General features: G+C 40.3%; 1 protein-coding gene across 4 annotated transcripts in view; it reads left to right on the top strand.

The window, feature by feature from the left end:
* AGO2 (argonaute RISC catalytic component 2) overlaps window positions 1-18,378 on the top strand; it is a 47,577-nt gene extending 29,199 nt beyond the window's left edge. For all 4 annotated transcript variants that reach the window (XM_031591263.2, XM_031591264.2, XM_090138054.1 and 1 more), the window contains exons 10-19: window positions 140-262; window positions 1,439-1,572; window positions 2,431-2,615; window positions 4,245-4,404; window positions 6,113-6,203; window positions 6,819-7,013; window positions 7,554-7,688; window positions 9,294-9,395; window positions 9,701-9,900; window positions 10,728-18,378. In XM_031591263.2, the coding sequence (XP_031447123.2) occupies window positions 140-262; window positions 1,439-1,572; window positions 2,431-2,615; window positions 4,245-4,404; window positions 6,113-6,203; window positions 6,819-7,013; window positions 7,554-7,688; window positions 9,294-9,395; window positions 9,701-9,900; window positions 10,728-10,836 (1,434 nt within the window). In that variant the 3' untranslated portion in view covers window positions 10,837-18,378. The remainder of the gene's footprint in view (window positions 1-139; window positions 263-1,438; window positions 1,573-2,430; window positions 2,616-4,244; window positions 4,405-6,112; window positions 6,204-6,818; window positions 7,014-7,553; window positions 7,689-9,293; window positions 9,396-9,700; window positions 9,901-10,727) is intronic.
* The last annotated feature ends 1,450 nt before the right edge of the window (window positions 18,379-19,828 follow it).

Here is a 19,828-nt window from a genome sequence, read left to right as displayed (position 1 = left end):
TTCCCGTTAGCAGGTTCTGAGGAGTTTGTGCACTACAAACAGGTTGTTGCCCAAATACAGTCATCTCAGAAAAGCTGAGATTTGAATGGAAAAAAGTCCTCTTTTTTTGCAAACTGTATCTCATTTCTTTGAATTTCAGATGCGGAGTGCGAATTTTAACACTGACCCTTATGTTCGTGAATTTGGGATAATGGTGAAGGATGAAATGACAGATGTGACTGGTAGAGTCCTACAGCCTCCCTCAATCCTCTACGGAGGCAGGGTATGTTGAGGCACAGCAAAATGTGACTGTTTTGATTACCAGCTGTGCTAACTTCGGATTGCTTTGTATGAATGGAGCTGAATATAATGAGGTTATCATAGGTGTAGTGTTTAACATTTAGTATTATTGTTAGAAGTCCTTATGTTTTGTGGCCACATTGTTGATAATTCTTTATTCCTCAATTGCTTCTTTATATCTGTAGATAAAGCTAAGGTAAAATGCATTTATATAAACTTCCCTGGGAGATGCTGCTTACTTATTTCAACTCTGAAATATTCTGAAACTTCTGATTTTGAGTGTTCTGGGTGGAGCAACTCTGGTTAGGATGATTATTTTAGGGTATCATCTCTTAGTCTCAAAACTGCCTCTTCCTGTAGAAGTATTACTTTGCAGGTTTTTCTTTACAGTGACCTTTCAAATGGCTTCTGCCTGACGTGGTCATCTTACTGTGTTGCCTTGCAAACAAAAAGCTTGTAGTGTTTTTATCAGTTACATAGCTTGTCTTGTTGATGCAAGATCAAAGCCTCCATGTCTAGGATGACTTAATTTGTGGAGGCTTCTCATGAACTTCTAGATCATGCATTGCCAGCTGAAGATAGTTCTACCAGTGCATCACAACAATATCCACTTGATGGGAGTAAAAGGATCATGCATGTCAAAGTTCAATAACTGGTCACCTTTTGTCATCTTGTGGGTCTTTTCTGCAATTGTGTGAGTGGCACCCAACCAGCATTTGCCTCTGCTTACTGATGTGTAAAGTATTGATAGCACTTGAATTAAGTGACACTTGGAGAGTTCACTGTGCAGTTGTAAAGTCACTGTAGAAATGTGTGTTTCTGTTAACATTACATACTGACCATGAATCTTTGATTTAATCCACACATAATTTCTGTTTGCTCTTAATTTATATTACCAAAGAAAATCATCAACAGTAAAAATAAACATTGCCTGCTTCCTACAGTTATTTTTCTTAAGAAGCTTTATTTTTCACCAGACTAGCAGACTGCTTTGTTACAGTGATAGGATGATCTTTCTAAGATAGGATGGGTGTTTGAGCAGTAGAGAAAGAGCTCAGATACTTAAATAGCTTTCTAGTTGGAGGGAAGCATAAATGGCTTTTCTTAGTATGAATCATTTTTCTGATTTAATGTTTTTTTTTTTTCTTTCCACACCCAGAATAAAGCAATTGCTACACCAGTTCAAGGAGTTTGGGACATGAGGAATAAACAGTTTCACACTGGAATTGAAATAAAGGTTTGGGCAATTGCATGCTTTGCTCCCCAGCGCCAATGCACTGAGGTGCATCTTAAGTAAGTGTATTCCATAAGGTGATGATTTTATTACTTATTATGTATAGAAATAGACTTATGTCAAACAAAATATGTATTTTAAATATGGCAGTATATCTTTAACGCTGCTTTTGATGCTCTTTTGAATTATGCAGGTCTGATTTCCACGATAGCATAATGAAATCCTCAAAATTAGACTTGCCAGAACCAACACGTACTGCAGGGCAAAGCTCCTACCTTGGGTTTGGGTTTAAGGTGGTCAAAATGATTAATGGAGAGTATTCATCACTGAGGGTTTGTCAAGTCTTAAAGCTAACTTGTATGTTTTAACCTACAAGTTAGCATGTTATATGGCATGGAATAACTTTGCACTATTAATCCTAAAGGAATATTTTAACAAGTAATTCAGCTTTTATCTCCAACTTTCTGCCCAAGCCTGGAGGCACAGCAGTGCATACGTTGGTGTGCTTACAGGATCAGTAGAGCTGCTTGTTTTGTTCACTTGGAACATTTAAATGAAGCTTTCAAATTTCTATGTTTTTGTCACAAACAAATGGAAGGTTATTGTTAAAAGTGGTATCTGCCATCCTTTGACCATGGGAAGTGTGCGTGCCTGTGTAGCTGGATTTCTGTAATTCTTTTGCACAGTTTCTTTCCCTTCATGCATGGGCAAGTGCTGTGTTTAGCTGCCCTAGCTGGTGACTCAGCTGTTCTTTGTCAGGTGAATGCAGGTTCATAGTTATTCATCACAATGGTATTGCCATAATGATGTCCCTTTAGATGATTTCCCAAACAGCTTGAGAATGTTTCCCTAACAACTGGTGAGAAAACACTGGAAACGTTACCTTTTACATCCTACTGTCTGTTTAAATCCTTTAGGACTTTCACAGAACAACTGAGGAAGATTTCCAGAGATGCAGGAATGCCAATCCAAGGGCAGCCATGCTTCTGTAAATATGCCCAGGGAGCTGACAGCGTGGAGCCCATGTTCAGGCATCTCAAGAACACTTACACCGGACTGCAGCTCGTTGTAGTAATTTTACCAGGAAAAACACCAGTTTATGGTCAGTGAGTGCCAAATCATGAGCTTGTGTTTTAATCACAGTTTCTGGCATTTTTCACTGAATTATCTGAATGATGGAAGTCTAATTGACTACAGATTAAATTTACTCCTTTTCTTGTGCTGCATGATGTTTTCTATTAATACCTTAATTCATTTCATTATGTTTGACTGTGCTTTTAATTTGCTCTTCCAGTTGGGTTTATTTGATACACGTTTTGTGAGCAGAAAAGCTAAAATCAGAGCTTTTGAGAAATTGATTGAACTGTTCTGTGGTTGATTAAAATATACTTACTGCAGTTCTAAATATATTTACTGTCATGCTAAAAGTTCTGAGTGAGTAAAGAAGAAATTAGCTTAAAAACTGCCTAGCTTTTAGGACATCTTTGCTTACTCATGCCATCAGCCTTTTGCAGAAGAAGCTGAATGAAGTAGAAAGCTTCTGCCCATGGAATTTTGTGGGTGAAAACTCAGCAGCTCTTGGAGACGGATTGACCATAGGTGCATTTTACACAGCACGTACACATAGGTTTTAATTTTTGAGACAAACCACACATCTTGCTTTTAATGAGCTCTTCCTATACTGCTCCTTTTCATGTCCTGCCTTCCTCCTCTTGCAGTTTACCCTGCCTAATTGTAGCACCATAAACCATCCGCTGTTTTCTCCCATAGCTTCAAGGGCTCTGATCTCAGCCCATCTGTACCATGCAGCTGCAGAATCGTCTTCCCTCATCCCATCCCTCACACTCACCAATTTAATATAGCAGAAAATATGCTCCTAACTCTTATTTTTCCAAAGATTATCTGATAGAAAGTCAAAAGTAAGAGAGGTGAAAAAAGCTGCAAGTAAAGAATGTTTTTTTCTTTTTTGTTTTCAACCTTCCAAATAAGGTTGCTTGTCTCTAATTTGGTCAGTAGAACTGCAGTGTGAAATGACATCTTGTACTGTTCCTGCTTCACATTTAGAGGGGATGCTTTCTTCTTTCTAACCACTGAGAGGATGTGGTATCATTCCCATCTACTTTCCTTGTAATCATCTTTAATTATGGTTCTCTGTGTTCCTCTAATCATCATCCTTCACCGTGTTCTTCCATACTCCTGCATTTCCTATGCACATGGCCTTGTCTCTCCTCCTCAATCTCCTCAAAAAGTCCTTTTTTGTGCAAGTCAGGGTTAAAGCTAATGAGCTGATAAACTAGAGGGACGTAATGTTCATGGTTGGCTGAATGTTGGCACATTAATACCATTTTTGAGTTAATCGTCCAGAGTTTAATAATGAAAGAACTGCTCACCGTCTAATATTATCCATACTACCTGACTTCATTTGCCGAAGATTTTTCCACAATTATGGTGGCACACTATAATTCTGACACAATTAGTGTAATTTCAGAAGAAAGTTCAAATAAACCACCAATGCCTTTGGTTGCATTTAGGACCCAGGTGCTGTGTTGTCAGTGGATGGAAGCAGGACAGGAGGAGGATGTTTAGAGAGCGGGGTTGGGTCAGGGAAGTAGGTTTGTTCTTTTTTTCCTCTTCATTTAGATGAGTACTGAATCTCTAGGTGTCAATAAACCAACGTCTGGTGCATTGATCTGTACTATAAAAGTATCTCTGTGTCTTTTCTGTTTTGCAGCGGAGGTGAAGCGTGTTGGTGACACAGTGCTGGGAATGGCTACGCAGTGTGTTCAGATGAAGAATGTGCAGAGAACAACACCTCAGACTCTGTCTAACCTCTGCTTAAAAATAAACGTCAAATTAGGAGGTGTAAATAATATTTTACTGCCACAGGGGAGGTAAGCCATCTTTCACAGAGGAGAAGTGTGTTGTATTGTAAAGGGAATATGCATCACAGAACTTTTTTTTTTCCCCTATAGTCAATAGCACTGCAGTCTAAGTGATCTTTAGTCAGGCTGTCTTTTGGCTTCTAATGCAGTCCTGCAAAAACTGGGTTACAAAGAATGTAGTGGAATGTTTGTTCCAGTTGAAATTGGTTCTAAGACAAGTTTGTATTGCAGCCTGCCTATTGAAACTGTATGGCTTTCGTTTGAGTTGAAAAAAGTCTTTTTGCTTTCAGTTTTCAAACAAATAGAAAACATCTTTCAAAGTAGTGTCCTCTCCTTTATAATTTGTGTTCAGGATTGTTCATCTTGGTGTACATCTCAGTTTCAGTAGACATGAAAAGCAATTGAAATTGGGAGCAGAAAACTAACTAACTGATTTCCAGGATTTGCCTTACAATTTCCTGGTAATGTTGCAGTCAGTATACATGCACATACACTCTTACTGCAGTTACTGTAATCAAAGTGAAGTGTTAGGTTTCTACTAGAGTGAAAAAACAGCATTTTTAACAATCCTTGCATTTCAAGTTATAGAGAGCCTATGGAGTAACTGCTGCATCATTCTTAGGATCCCATTTCAGAGACATTCTGTTTTGCACAGATAAGCAAGTTTTCACTTCACCATATTTAGGTTAGTCAGGTGGCAGCTGCTCAGAAATAATCCAACAAGTACTTGGCAGCAGGGAAACACATCATCAGAGGGGAGATATATTTTTGTGTCTCAATAAATCCTCTTACACCGAATGTACTCAACTTTACTCAATATACCAATAAACTGTATGTTCCTGAAAATGGAGGTCAGTAAAGAGGGAGAGGAGGAACAGCACAACTGCACACAGTGCCTAAATGCTTCAGAGGAGCCCATCTTTGGGGCTTTTTTAAATGGAATGCTTGGATCATTTTGTTGGTTGTTGGGTAGAAGAGCCCTTTATTTGTTGAGCTGCATGATGGTTGCAAGCAGCTACACTTAGAATTACCTTCAAATTCCTTTTGGGAGCAGGCCAGAAATCAATTGAATCTGTCTATATAACCATTCCCAATCCACCCACATACACACACAATTCCTGTGCCCTGAAGTCTCCCATTTAACATTGTTTTGTTAAGGAATAAAGTTGAATCTTAACATTCCCAGTGCAATGTTTTGGTGTTCTATTTTGATGCAAGAGACCAATATCTTAGAGGTTTGATTTGATTTGGAAATACAGCTTAAAAGTTCTGTTTCTAGATCAATAGCTATGATAACCATGTTTTTTATACTTACTTACTGATGCTGACTTTCATTTGTAGAAAAAGTAACCTTTTGTGTATGTGTGCAGTTCTTCACTTTTCTCATATAGTATTGGATACTTAAGGAGCAGCTTGTCATCTTTATTTGTGTTCTAATTAAGGGAAGATGTGATTCTTCAAGTTTTAAATAAAAAAAAACTTTTTTTGCTCCTTTTTAACGAGAAGCTATTTAAAAAATATGCCTAAACATTTTGTATCTAGCATGAGAAGTTTGATGGTGATGTGAGTACTGTCACAGTGCAGGCAATGGTCTGATCCATTGTAAGTTGCAGACTAATGCATTGCAGCAGTAGGATGTGCTGTTTAGTTGACTTCTGATGCACTTTATGAAGTGTAAAAGTTGCTGCTTTTACAAATTAGCTTTGTCTTCATACAGACCACCAGTATTCCAACAGCCTGTCATATTCCTTGGTGCAGATGTAACCCATCCTCCAGCTGGAGATGGAAAAAAGCCCTCCATTGCTGCAGTGAGTACATTGTGTGGTTAACTCCTGCTTTCTCCACTGTTCAGTTATGAAGCATTTTATTACTCGCAGTTCTTACGTGGTCCATTTCTTCTGATTGCCCATTTATAGTGTTCTAAATTATTTTTCTGCAGAATCGAATGAAACTTTGGAGAGCTTGCTCTGCTGCTAATTATGTAAATGTGTGTATTGTGTTGTAAAATGCCTGAGATGCTAATACACTGAGGAGCTTTTCTATTAGCTGGTATTTATCGACCTGTAAGAAGCTGGCGCATGCTGAAATCTGCTTTTTCAGCAGTTAAAAATATTAAGAATTTAGCTAAGCAGGAATGTGTCTGCTTCAGTTGTGGTTCAGGGGGGATTTGAGCTTCCTGATTCATAGAATCATAAAATGGCTTGGGTTGGAAGGATCATCAAGCTCCAACTCCCCTGCCACAAGCAGGGCCACCAAACCCAGATCTGCTACTGGGCAGAAACTGTGAAGCAATTATGTTAAATATAGGATTCTCTGCCTTATTTAATAACAAAGGTTTTAGTGCTACTACTGAATAAATAGACAAAGCAATTGCTTTCATGTTTGCTGCCATATTAAGATCTTCATTTTTATTTTTCCAACAGGTTGTAGGAAGCATGGATGCTCACCCCAATCGCTACTGTGCCACTGTTCGGGTCCAGCAGCACCGCCAAGAAATCATCCAAGATTTGGCTGCCATGGTCAGGGAGCTGCTGATTCAGTTCTACAAATCAACCAGATTTAAACCGACTCGTATCATTTTCTACAGAGATGGAGTTTCTGAGGGGCAGTTTCAGCAGGTTACGTTTCGTTTTGAGATTTGGATTCTGTTGTTTCCTGGTAGTAGATGTGGTTTTATGTAGAAATGAACATCTACCAATTTCTTGCATTCCGACCAAGATAAGTGGGGAAAATGTTTTCATATAATTAGCAGAAATCCTAAAGAATTGCTTTTTGTTCACTGCGCTCAGCTTTTTTTCACTTCTTTTTGATCCCTGTAGCACTGTAAGTGACTTCAGAGAGCTGGAGAAAAGCATGCATTTGAACAGTTCTGGATATGATCCCCTTTACTAGCTTGGAAAATAATTAGTCTGTTGAATATTCAGCAGCCTAATTACATGTTAATTTGTATTTGGCAGTTAAAAAGATTTTGACATATAGCTTATTAGTCTGAGCTGATGAGCTAATTTCTTCTCATTAAGTGAAGAATCTGAGGTTTGATCATGCATGCTTTGACATCTCATAACTGAATGACAGTGCAAGAGGGAGCATGATATGAGATTAATCTGAAAGCTGTTTTTTTTTGTATTTATCACACACATTTTGTATTTATGATTCAGGTTCTCCATCATGAATTGCTGGCTATCAGAGAAGCATGTATTAAACTAGAGAAGGATTACCAGCCTGGAATTACATTTATAGTTGTGCAGAAAAGGCATCACACCAGACTCTTCTGTACAGATAAAAACGAGCGGGTATGTTCATGTTGTGACTGGCAGATATCTAGATCACAGCCACATTGCTTATATGCTATATGGAAGGGGCCACTGAGGGCCATGTAGTCCAGTCCTTTGCAGTGAACAGAGATGCACACAGCTCAGTCAGGTTGCCCAGGGCCTGATCCAGCCTTGCCTTGAATGTCTCCATGCATGGAGCATCCACCAGATCTCTGCACCGTGTTCCAGTGCCTCACCACCCTCACTGTAAAAGACTTTTCCTTATATCCAACCTAAATCTACCCTCTTTAAGCTTGAAGCCATTTCCATTTGTTCTGTCATCACAGGCCCTGCTAAAGAGTCTGCCCTTTCTTTCCTGTAGCTCCCCTACAGGAAAAAGCTCCCCAGTATGAAACATTTGCTGTGATTAAAGAACTGTGTAATGTAGTGGGTAAAATATTTCTGCCTGGTAAGGAAAATGTTCTTTTTCTTTCCCACATAATAAACCAGCAAGAAGCTTTTATGAAACAGCAAGAGGATATGTTGTTCAACAAGTCTGCTTGTAATTTCTTGATGTTACTCAAATTCTTCATTCTTTTCAGTTTTTTACTTTCTCGAGACACTTAAACGAAGGGATTGCTAGGTTAGCAGTATAGAGCTTATAAGTTAGGAATGTCAGGCACTCTTTTTTGTAAGCAGAGAGATCTGTTCAGTATTTCCAACAGTGCTTAAGGCATGCTTCGTCCAGTTCTAAAGTAGGGAGTGTTTGTGGGTTTCTGTTGGATGTACAGTGACTTTTGGGTAGCTGGTGGAGATAGGGACACCTGCACAATAGAAACTGTTAGGTGAGATGAGCTCTGTCCTTAATGCTGTGTGTAAGGCAGACAGATGTGTCTTGGACACCAGTGATTTGATTTGGGAGTATTGAGTCAGCCTGTGATTTTGTATCTGTGCACATCTCAAATGGTTTTATGAATTCATTGCAGTCACCATTGTGTCTCTTGCAAAGTACATGTGGAAGTATTTTGCCCTTTCCTGGTGGGGAGGAGATTCCCCAGGGCAAGGATGGTGTCATTGCTGGAAATGAAGAGTTCCCAACTGCAAACCTCTCTTAAAATGCAGCATTTGTTTTCAGTTCTTTTTCCTGCTGCTGGGAATCTCTGTGTGAGCATTGGAAGCCCACAGCAATTGAAGGCGTTAATTACTGTTAATGCTGACATGAAGGTCATTTTGTATATTGAGAATGTGGTTAAAATTGTTTTAATGTAAAAGGTATTTGTAAGTTCTACTTCCAAGCACAGACTGTCCTCTGGAGGTATAAACAAGACAGTTTAAGGGGGAATATTCTGTCACAGAATGGGAAGGTGAGAAGTGTTTGTCAGATCAGTTGTGGGAAGCTCTTTCTGCATTAATCAGAAAAACTCATTATTATAGATAACCTGAAGGAAGATTTTGCAGCTCATCTCTTTTCTTTCTTTTTTTTTCCTCTCAATTGTAGAGATGCTTCAAATTTTAGTTTCAGTTGTCCCTTCTTGACTTCCTGCTTTTTACAGATTCTTTTAAAATGTTTCTTGCCCTTACTATACAGCTGAAAAAGAAGAAAGTTTATGTGCATTAATAAATCTGCATGTACCATTCACACAGGTTGGAAAAAGTGGGAACATTCCAGCTGGTACCACAGTGGACACAAAAATCACCCATCCATCAGAGTTTGACTTCTACCTGTGTAGTCACGCTGGTATTCAGGTACAGCATTTTGCATGGGGTGGTAACTTTCAAACATAGCATTGGCTATTGGTATTCCTGGTGTTGTTTACACAGGAGACAAATCATACAACCTCTGTGTTTCTGCTTTGTCCTGTACTGCTAACATCTAAAAGAAATGAACCTGAACAGGCAGGAAGCACGCGCTGTGCTTTCAGTTTACTGTGTTGAATTGCTCCCACGTAACTTTGGGGAAGTAGGCAGTTCTGTGGCAGTTCACCCTCAGAGGTGGAAATGTAAGGAGTTGTTTTTGACATGCTGATGTTGTGTGTGTGATCTGCCTGCAGGGAACAAGCAGACCTTCACATTACCACGTCCTCTGGGATGACAATCGTTTCTCTTCAGATGAGCTGCAGATTCTTACCTACCAGCTGTGTCATACGTACGTACGCTGTACTCGTTCTGTTTCCATCCCTGCACCAGCATATTATGCGCACCTGGTTGCCTTTAGAGCCAGGTATCATCTGGTGGATAAAGAACATGACAGGTGAGTTGCATGGCTTTGGATTACTATAGAATTTGACAGGAAACAAGAAGGAAATGGGCGTTTGGGATCAGCAGCATCCTTGGTTAGCAGTTGGAGGGCAGATTGTTTGTTTTTTTTCTCCAGTGAAATACATGGGGGGATGACAGGGAGGGGAAAGAGAAGAAAGAGGTGTTGTGTTCATGTATCCTTCTTTGCTGTTTTTCCATTTCAGAACTTCAGTAATGTTTTAAGGGGAATTAGTACAAGAAAGACAGCTGTTGGAGAGGGTCCAGAGGAGAGCCACAAAAGTGATCAGGGGACTGGAGCACCTCCCCTGTGAAGACAGGCTGAGGGAGCTGGGCTTGTTAGGCTGCGGGGTGACCTCATTGCAGCCTTTCAGTACCTAAAGGGAGCTTACAAACAGCAGGGGAATCAACTCTTTGAAAGGGTAGATAACAGCAGGACAAGGGGAAATGGTTTTAAGTTGAGAGAGGGAAGATTTAGATTGGATGTCAGGGGGAAGTTCTTTACTATGAGAGTGGTGAGGTGCTGGAACAGGCTGCCCAGAGAGGTTGTGGATGCCCCGTCCCTGGAGGTGTTCAAGGCCAGGTTGGATGGGGTCCTGGGCACCCTGGTCTAGTATTAAATGGGGAAGTTGGTGGCCCTGCCTGTGGCAGGGGGGTTGGAGATTTATGATCCTTGAGGTCCCTTCCAACCCTGGCCATTCTGTGAGTCTGTGAGCTTTTGACCAGTCTATTCATAAGAAAGGAAGGGTATGAAAACCGTACATGTAAGGAGAGGCAGAATAAATATGGTTTCTTCCCCCTTCTCCCCCCGTTCTCTTTCAGTGCTGAAGGCAGTCACACTTCGGGTCAGAGTAATGGCAGAGATCATCAAGCACTTGCAAAAGCAGTTCAGGTTCACCAGGACACGTTGCGCACGATGTACTTTGCTTGACATGTTTTAATGTTTAGCGACTCAGTACAGTACCAAGTTGGATTCACATGAGACCAGCTGCACTTAGACCAACAGTTGCCCAAGCTCCAGTGACAGCCAGCAATGAGTGATGTATCTTCATTTTTTTTTTCCCCCCCTTTTTGCAAGAAAGCCTTCCGTCCAGAATTTCAGACTTGGTTATGAACTGCATTCTTCTACAAAGCCCCACGATTGTTGGAAATGTGGTTTGCCAAAATCTCTTAAGCTGCCTGTTATAAAACAGACCCATATTTTATAATTAAATCAAGAGCTGTGATCTCAGGGCTTAGGGGAAAAAAACAAAACACAAAACTCTTCATTGTTTGCTATTCATTTAATTGCTTTTAATAATTTGGAGAGATCTAATTCGTACTAAAGTTAATGGGCTAAAATGCTGCGAATTAGCTTTTAATACAAAGGAAAGCAAAGCATTTTTTGACTATTTATGTAGCCTTGGTTTTATTCTAGATGCATTTCCAAAAGTTTTATTTTCAAAAGAAAAGAGTGACAAAATTCTGCTTTCCAGCTGTCTTACAAAATTTTTTCTCTGCGTGTCTAAGGGCAAATGTATTTTCTGAAGCTTGTTCTTGAATGTTTTTTATTGTGCTGCATTTAAAAATGTTTTTCATAGACTAAAGAAGAATTTTAAAGCAGAATGAATGAACTTGTACCTGAACTTTTAATAGGTGCAGTCAGATTGGCAAAAGAAAAGGTGCCATTTTTAAGAAAAGAAAAAGAGTTTGAAGTTTTTTTTTTTTTTAAATCATACTGACAGCTAACTTTAGAATTTGTCATACAGGACTGTGACACTCTCCAAAGTCTCTAAGGAATACGGGTCTGTGGTGATAAATACAGTACAATCCTCTTTCACTGTTATGTTTGAATTAATGTAAATTTTATATGTGTTTCACAGTATTAATGTGATAGACTAGATGCTATTATTTATTTTTATTTACTAAGGAGTGCTCATTATACTTCTGTTAACATATCAAGAATGCTTTGGATTTAGAAATTAAAACCTTATCGTGAGGACGTTACTATTCAAAAGCAAAAATATGCAATTGACTTTGATGCGAGAGTTCAGAGCTGCGTACAGAGGACATTGTGTAGCCTGTCCTTTGGAGAAAGGCTTTTCAAAGTGCACACACAACGTAGCAGGTTTTACCTGTGCAGTCAAAGACGCACACGAGACCAACGTTCTGCATCCATCCAAGCACAAGCAATTGTATTTTATTTATGTGTTGATTATTGGTGAAGCTGGAGCTCTAAGAGAGGGAAGTGGTTTGATGTTTGTCGCGTGGACAGAAGTCAGAGAATCTATGCAGTAAAGGTAAATCTTAGGAAACTGAAGTTTACTTAGGAAGGGAGGTGAAACCTTCATGATGCATAAAAGTAAACATGAGAGTTTGGCCGTTCTCTTAGGAGAAGCATTAATTAACTGATAATTATTAGACAAACACTTCTGTTAGTTTGCACACTGGGTTCATTAAAAACCGTAGTACGTATGAAAACCATTGCACTAATGATGATGCCACAAGCAGGTGTAGAAGAAAAAGGAAAAAGCCCAGGAAATGTGTTTATGCTGACTTGTTTTAGTTTATTTTCGTAGGAAAGCTTAAAATCCACCCTCTCAACGTGTATTTAAAAGATGTCCTTCTCTTCCATTTTGCTTTGTCTTTCCCCTTTTCTCTTAGCAGATGCTCAGTCACTGTTGTGAGTCCATATACCTCTAGCTGCTGAGCTGGGCCAGGAGCTTTAACCAAGGCAGAGGTCTGTGCCATGCAGCAGGGAGCCTGTAGCTGGCTGCTTGCTCAGTAAGCTAGGATGTGCCCAACCTTTGCTGCATTAAGAGTTCTAGGTACGTAACTCAGTGTAGATTTCAAGCATCACCTTGTAGCAGCACGTTGGTGTTGTTCAGGTGAGACAGTGATGTCAATCCTATTGGCAGATGAACTGTGTTTGTGTTGTTCTCATTTGTTGGCCAGCCTGCCAGGTCAGACCTTTGTCTCATGATGTGAATCTAGCTTTTAAATGATAGACAGTATAACAGAAAGCAGAGTCCACGTCGCGTTGTCTGTCTTCCCATTTTCCAGCAGCCAGGCTGTACGTACCTCCCTTACACGTACTGCTCACCTGCAGAAGCTTTTCCACAGTTGACACGTTGCACTTCTGTGTGTTTGCTTAATGCGTTTCAGATTTTAATTCGGCAGAGTTTTATATATGAATTTATTTTTATATGAATTACTCTTAACAAATACAAGAAAGATCAAGCATTTTAAAACTCCAGTTATGTTATTTGCTGCTTGTTATGTGGAGACCTCTTGGATGTGAATTTTGTCCTCCTTTTCCCTCTCTGTGCATTTCTGGCATAACTGACTTTGTGCAGATGGACAGATGGGATAAGGAGGACAGACAAGCTGTCTTGACCCCAAATCTTATTTCTGAAGCAGGTCACGGCACTCCCTGCCTCTGATGGATGCTTTCTTTGGGCTGGCATAGTAGCTGTGGACTCTTGATCTGAGAGTAGCCGTCATCTGTGGGTCCTCTTGGAATGAACAGAGATTTCTGTGTAGTTTTCCTTTCCTGAGTGTGAAGAACTTGGGATGGTTAATGCATTTCAGGCTGGAGACGTTTCTGCCTTTCACTGATTTTTTTCATCTTCTCTTACTGCCGATTCTACAGCTTGATTTCTCCCTCCTTTCTCTTGCTGCCCCTTTTCCCCCAGCTGGTGAATAAACATTATTTGAAGCCTTTTTCTAAAACAACGTTGATGAAGTACACATGTAGAAAAGTACAGTGTGCTGTAAACCCAGAAGCTATCTTTCTGGCAGCATTCCTAATGTTCCAAGTATTTCCTGTCCAAAAAGAAGAAGAAGAGGTTGGGGGGGGACCACCGAACACCTCAAACCTTCCTGTTGGTATTATTTGCTTACCTCCCACGTGTTTTGTCAGAACAGCAGTACCTCAGGTAAACACAGAGCTCAAGGTGTCTCTGCCTCGCTCGCGTTCCTGCTGTCGAAGTTGTAGCTGGGGTTGGCAGTTATAACCACTGAGTCACTGCGCAGCTCAGGCCAGCAGTAAGCAAATGTGTTTTATCCTTTGACAGTTGTGTTTTGAGCCCATGCAAAGGAGTCGTGTGACTGCAGTTGCAAAAGAGCACTGGGCAGGACCTCTTCCATTGCATTCCTTGTGCTCTCTGTTATTTTCCTGGCAGTGACCTTCTGCTTGAATTCAGCTGTTGGTGCAAGCTATCGCGGTGCTTAACAGTCTGAAAGTTGATACTGATTGCACCCTGGTGACAAAAATATCTATTCTCATTGCAGGCAGGAGCACCCTTATGGACAAACTGATGCCAGTACTGCAGCATTTATTTTGTTTCAGAGCAGCTCACCTTTAAAAGAATTTGCTTGAGAGATGGGCAGGTATTAATGAGTTGCTATGGATTTGTCTTCTGGAGTTTGTACTGAAATGGTAACGCTATAGGAAAGAAAATACTCCAGTACTGAAGCAGGTTGTGGAATCTCTGTCTTTGGAGAGGCTCAGACTTGGCTAGGTATGGGACTGGGCATCCCCAAAGAGCCCTCTCAGAGCACAAGGTTCTGTGACAATCCCCACATTAACAAAGATAAATTATAAAGCTGTCTTTTCTCATGTACTGGATGTAATACAGTATTGCTTATTTTTAGAAATTTCTGCTCCAGTGGCTCAATGGAATGGAACATCCACTCTGCATCTTATACCACCTGGGAAATAGAGTTGAGTCAATGCTTAGGAGGAAATATCCAATGTGAAACGTTGGAAGTAGGTGAATTTGTCTCTGCCTTACATGATTTTGGCATTTCAGAGGGCCCTATGCAACGTTAACACTTCTAGTCTGTATGCACTGATGTAAGGTCACTTCTGTATATTAGAACTCCTTCTTCTGATTTGGTTCAAGTTAGAGTGCTCGAACTATCAGATTTGGATTGCTGAGTGGCAGTCATTGATCTTCCATGTTGCAGAAATTTTGGTCAATTTCATCACGTTTAGGTCTGTCACAAAGATTTGAAATGACTTTTGAAGGGTAGTTGTGGACTTTGAGGTTCTTCAGTGCCCAGGTAGCCTTATGAAAAGATGGAAGTTCCTCATTAAGATGCTTTTGAAGCTTTATCGGAAGTCACATGTGCTTGCACAAAGAGACTTTGTATTGAAAGCAGATTGGGACATGGAGTGCTTTGCACGCTGCTGCCAACACTATTTCCTTACTGCAGCAATAAATGGTCACATGCATCTCTCCTCTAAAAGCCCCAGTCTTTTTCATAATAGTGAGTATCTGTACTGGAAACTTCTCCTTGTGCTGGAAGAGCAGGTGTGGATGGGGCCATCTTGGTGTCATCCAGTAAGCATTTCTGGTGGCACAGATACATTTTACATGGAAAAAAGGAATGTAAAAAAGTTCTGTTAGTCACACTTGATACCAGTGTAATAAATTAACTTTTCCTATTTGTTTTAATACTCTTCTCCTTCAGTAACCTCTCTTTGTGTGTGTGTGTGTTTGTCCTGACCTGTGTGCTTTCTCAATTTCTAATACAGAACAATACATTTTTTTACTTTTATATTACATTTGGCAATGGGCTTCTTCTTGCACTCTTGCAGTCTTTTCTAAGGAGAACTTTAAGTAGGAGGTAATTGCACTGATTGTTTTTAATCTCCCTTTTTACTGTAAGACTTTTTTGGCATCTGCTGTAGCTGTTTCAAAATACTGTAAATAATGCTCTGTATAGCAGATCTTGAAACGCTGTGGATCTCAGTCCTTGTACTTCCATTGTAGAAATACTGCCATATTTTACAGTACTGAGATAAGAGCTTTGGTTTTTCACTGATGTTATACTTGGTTTGCATTCTGGTATGAATCCAAGGGCACAGTTGCTTTCTCACGTGTTTCCTGGCTTCTTTCAGCATTTGATTCCTGGCTTGTGTTGAGAAGAACCAATCTCTGTGCTCTACGGCAGAATTAGTAGAATAATGGGGAATTGGGGTGGAAGTTACTATGCTGGGATGCAGAACAGCAAGTTTTGTTCCCAGTGGGTTAGTGACTGGAAAGGTGCATCCCTCCAAAGATGCTCTCAGCCTGATGGAGATGAGGTTTGCAGTGTGCACGTGGTGTGGTGCGCAGTCAGTTTTATGCTTCAGTTGCTTTTCCTGTGTTGTTTTGTTGCTTGAAGTGTTAATATGAATGTAATGGCTTGGCCAAATCACTACAAAAGGTGTTTTTATAGGACTCTTAGTTAGCAAGCAGATGCAGTTCAAGGCTACCTCCTGTGTTCCTCTGCAGATAAATTAATTTGTAAAGTGAACCTACTACTACAGCAGCTAAAATGCTCCCAGATCAACTGTATTCTTAGTGCTTTGTTCCTTGCTGGAGAGCTGCTGGTGCCATACTGTGATCTTGGATGTCTTCCTGATGTGTCCATGCCAAAGTGGTTGTTGAAGTCTCAGAACTAGCAAGGCAGATCTCATCCAGCACGCCTGCTTCCATGCAATCCCTTTACCTTCTGCCCATTCTTTTGCTGAGTTTGTATACTGTCGTTTCCAGATGAGAAACCTTTTCATGCTTTAGCTGTTGGCTTAAAAATTATCATCATGTTTTCATTGCAAATGACATGAAGGTGCTTGAAAATATATTTTGAATCTGAGGTAAAATATATATACATGAGTATTTTTTTAATGCTTTTTGGATAAGTGAGACTGTAACGTTGAGAATACTTTATTCCCTGCTCAGACCACATTTGATAAACTTTAAAATGGAGGGGAAAAAAAAGATTTGGAGTATTGTTTGTGCTGTGACTGCTTGGTGTGTCAGATCAGTGCAAAGCCTCAGTTGTAACTCAGTCCTGAAGTAAGCGCACGCCAACTAAAGGTGCTTTAAATAACCTGAGTAGAAACTGTAGAAAACTGTGTTAATACATCACTGTTTTTACAATGCATCCAAACAAGCTTCTTCATTTTATAATTAGCCACTCTGCTGACAGAAATGCTCCCTGGTTGGGCTCAGTGTGCTGGTGTGCTTTCATAGCACTCTTGTAGCTTACGGGCTTTGTGCTCTGGAAATTAGCATTTCAGAAAGAAGTTAGCCCAGGATTGCTTGCTATCTTCAATGTCTTCATCTTTGGCCACAGATGTGAATGATGCTTATTTCTGGCAGGGATGATTGCTGATGTTCTGGTTTGTGGAAGAATTCTTGTTGAGCAGTGGTGAGTGACTGAATAAATAAGTTAATCTAATAACTGAGGGATGATGTCCTAAACACTCTATCCCATTTGCTGTTATAACTTAACAGGGCTCCCTGCAAAAGCATGAAGTGTTTTGCTCGAGGGGGAATGGCTCCTTTCAGAAAATACTTTGCTATGTCTTGCAGTTAGGAATCTACAGACACTATTGGCATTGCTGTGGCCTCAAAGAGGTTTCTGGGCACTGAACTTACTTCTCTGTGAGAAAAACCTTACAAAACAATGAGAGAAACATTGTGTGCTTCATAGAAATGTCTGCAAACCTGAAAGAGCATCAGGAGGAGCCCAGCACTGGATGTCTAATATTGAGAAATGCCATGTGTGCCATGCAGCTACCCCGTCCTCTGTGGAAATAAGGCAAAGTGAAACACTATAAAATGTGCTATAAAAAATGAGGTAATACTGACCCTGGTTCTTTTGTTCTGCATTTTCTCATTAGACATGTAAGGCTGAACCTTAAATTTCTCATCTCATTTACAAGTGACAATGCTGTTATTTTATCTTAAATACCATGTCTCCAATTGCCTGCCTGACTTGAATCTTTAATTGATCTTAAATTACCTCTCAGTGTTTAATCCCCAGAATGTCTCTAAATTGAAGATTGTTGTATGTGCCCATTCTTTATTACCTAGTGTTTGACAGCAGAAATAGTTTGTGTTTTCTTGATTATATGGAGGAAAGGGTGAGATAATGTATGAATTTGCTCATAGAAGAAAATAGGCTTGAGGAGTAATTACTGGTAGACTGTTGGGAAAGCAGCACATCATATGGGGGGAAGCAAAAGCAAAACATGAGGAGTAAGCTTCAGAATTATGTATCTATGGAAAACTAAATCACAAATTCGAAAACTATCTGGCAAAGTTGTGGGCTGTTCTGAAAGGTTGCAGTTTGGTGTGATTTCTTGGTTCAGCTTGGAAAACATTGTGTACACAGGGTGTGTGTGTGTGTGTATCTACATGTTGCTGAAAGCTGAGTGTGGCTCTTTGTATATGAAAATATAGAAGGAGAATTCTGCTGGGAACAATAAGCACAACTTCACTGGCTTCCATAGTGCTTTGTGAGGGTGTGCAACCACAAAATCTCAGACTTGAGGGCTGTTTGTAAATACAGACCCAGTCCCACGTTTCTGTGTAGCAAAGTGGTTAACTGATCATGGGGGGATGAGACAGAGAACAGAATGTATTAAATCTTTTTTCCTTTAATTCGGTACATTGCAGATTTCATGAACATCTGCTAAGGTTCAAATCCTTTTTTTTTAAATAAAAAAAATGGAAAAAGAACCAATAATTAATTCAGAAATTTTGTATTGTACGCACTCCCTTGAAACAAAAATGTTTTTATAACCATTTTAGCATTTTGAAAGCAAAAACGAAGATGTTAAGGGTCTCATTTCGAGTGGTACTGAGTGTGTGCTGACTGTGTTGCACCTGCATTAATGTTGTGTGCTTGCGGTGTATCAGTGCTGTAGTGCTGGTTGGGTAAGACTGGCACTTGTCATACAAAATCCAGGTGTAGAAATACCCTCACCTGACTTTTAAATGTATCAGAGGTGTTGTAGGGCTCGTTGCAGAGATGAGGTGTTGCTCTGTGTTACTCAGAACTGCTGAGGCTCTGTGTAGGTGTGGAGAGTCAAAATACGTCGTGTTTATCTTGATGACGTAGCGTAAGATTTGCATGATGCTGTGTGGCGATGCCACCTTAAGCCTTAAAACAAAGATAAATTTGTCAGATTTTCTCAGAGTATGCAAAAAATACTGCTTAATGAGAGTAGGATGTTCCTGTAAGGCTGAACTAGTTAAAAAAGTTGTCTTCTCTGACACGGAAAGGGGAACCTGTAGATCTCTATACTGTGACCGACCTCTGTAGGCAGTGGCTGTCACTGTGGCCCCGCAGAAGCTGATGCGTTGCTCTGGCAGCCTGCCCCAATTCTCAGTTCCCAGCTTTATTTGTGTTGGATGCGTTGTGCTCCCTCCCCCTGTTAGGAGATCTCTGCCTGGAGGAGGACGACGACTTAACACTTATTTGGTGTTGGAAAAATTCTTCTCAAGGTGTCTGCTTGCTTCAGACAGTGCCGTTCCCCCTTCCTGCGCCCGATGTCTGATCCTTAAACCATTTGAACTGGGGGCAAACCAAGCAGCGGGGACCCAGCTTTCTTTGTCCATTTGGATCTACCTCATGTAAACAGTTGGGTGCTATTTACTCAAATTGTCTCAGATGAGATTGGCAAAAAGCGACCAAACCGCGTGTGACGGCCGCCCTCGGTGGAGGCGGTCCTCCGCAACCCAAACCCTTTGGGTTTCTTCTTCACAGACAACAGTGTTGTATTTGAGTTGTGTCCTTCGTGCCTTTGTGTTTGTTTGTTTTGGTTTTTTTTTCCCAGTGCATAACAATCAAAGGTCGTGTCCTTGATTAAGAACAGCCAATGAATTTTAACCACAAAGTTTAAAAAAGCAGCAAAGTAGTTTTAGCAAATGTTATTTTTCAGGGTATCAGATCCAAGTGTACAGTATCACAGCAGAACTAGGCAAAGAGAAATAGCCAATAAAGAACTCTTTTTGAGATATGTATAATCCCAACCCTAGAGATGTACCTCTGTGTATCCATCCATATGCATATATATACATACACGGCACAGCTGCGTGCGTCTATATATGAAATGGAAGGATATGTGGGTAAGGGCATAAAACGTCATTGACTTTTCCACA

This window comes from Phasianus colchicus, chromosome 3 (assembly GCF_987193195.1).
Source record: "Phasianus colchicus chromosome 3, bPhaCol1.hap1.1, whole genome shotgun sequence".
Lineage (NCBI taxonomy): Eukaryota > Metazoa > Chordata > Aves > Galliformes > Phasianidae > Phasianus > Phasianus colchicus.
This window is presented reverse-complemented; position numbering and strand designations above follow the sequence as displayed.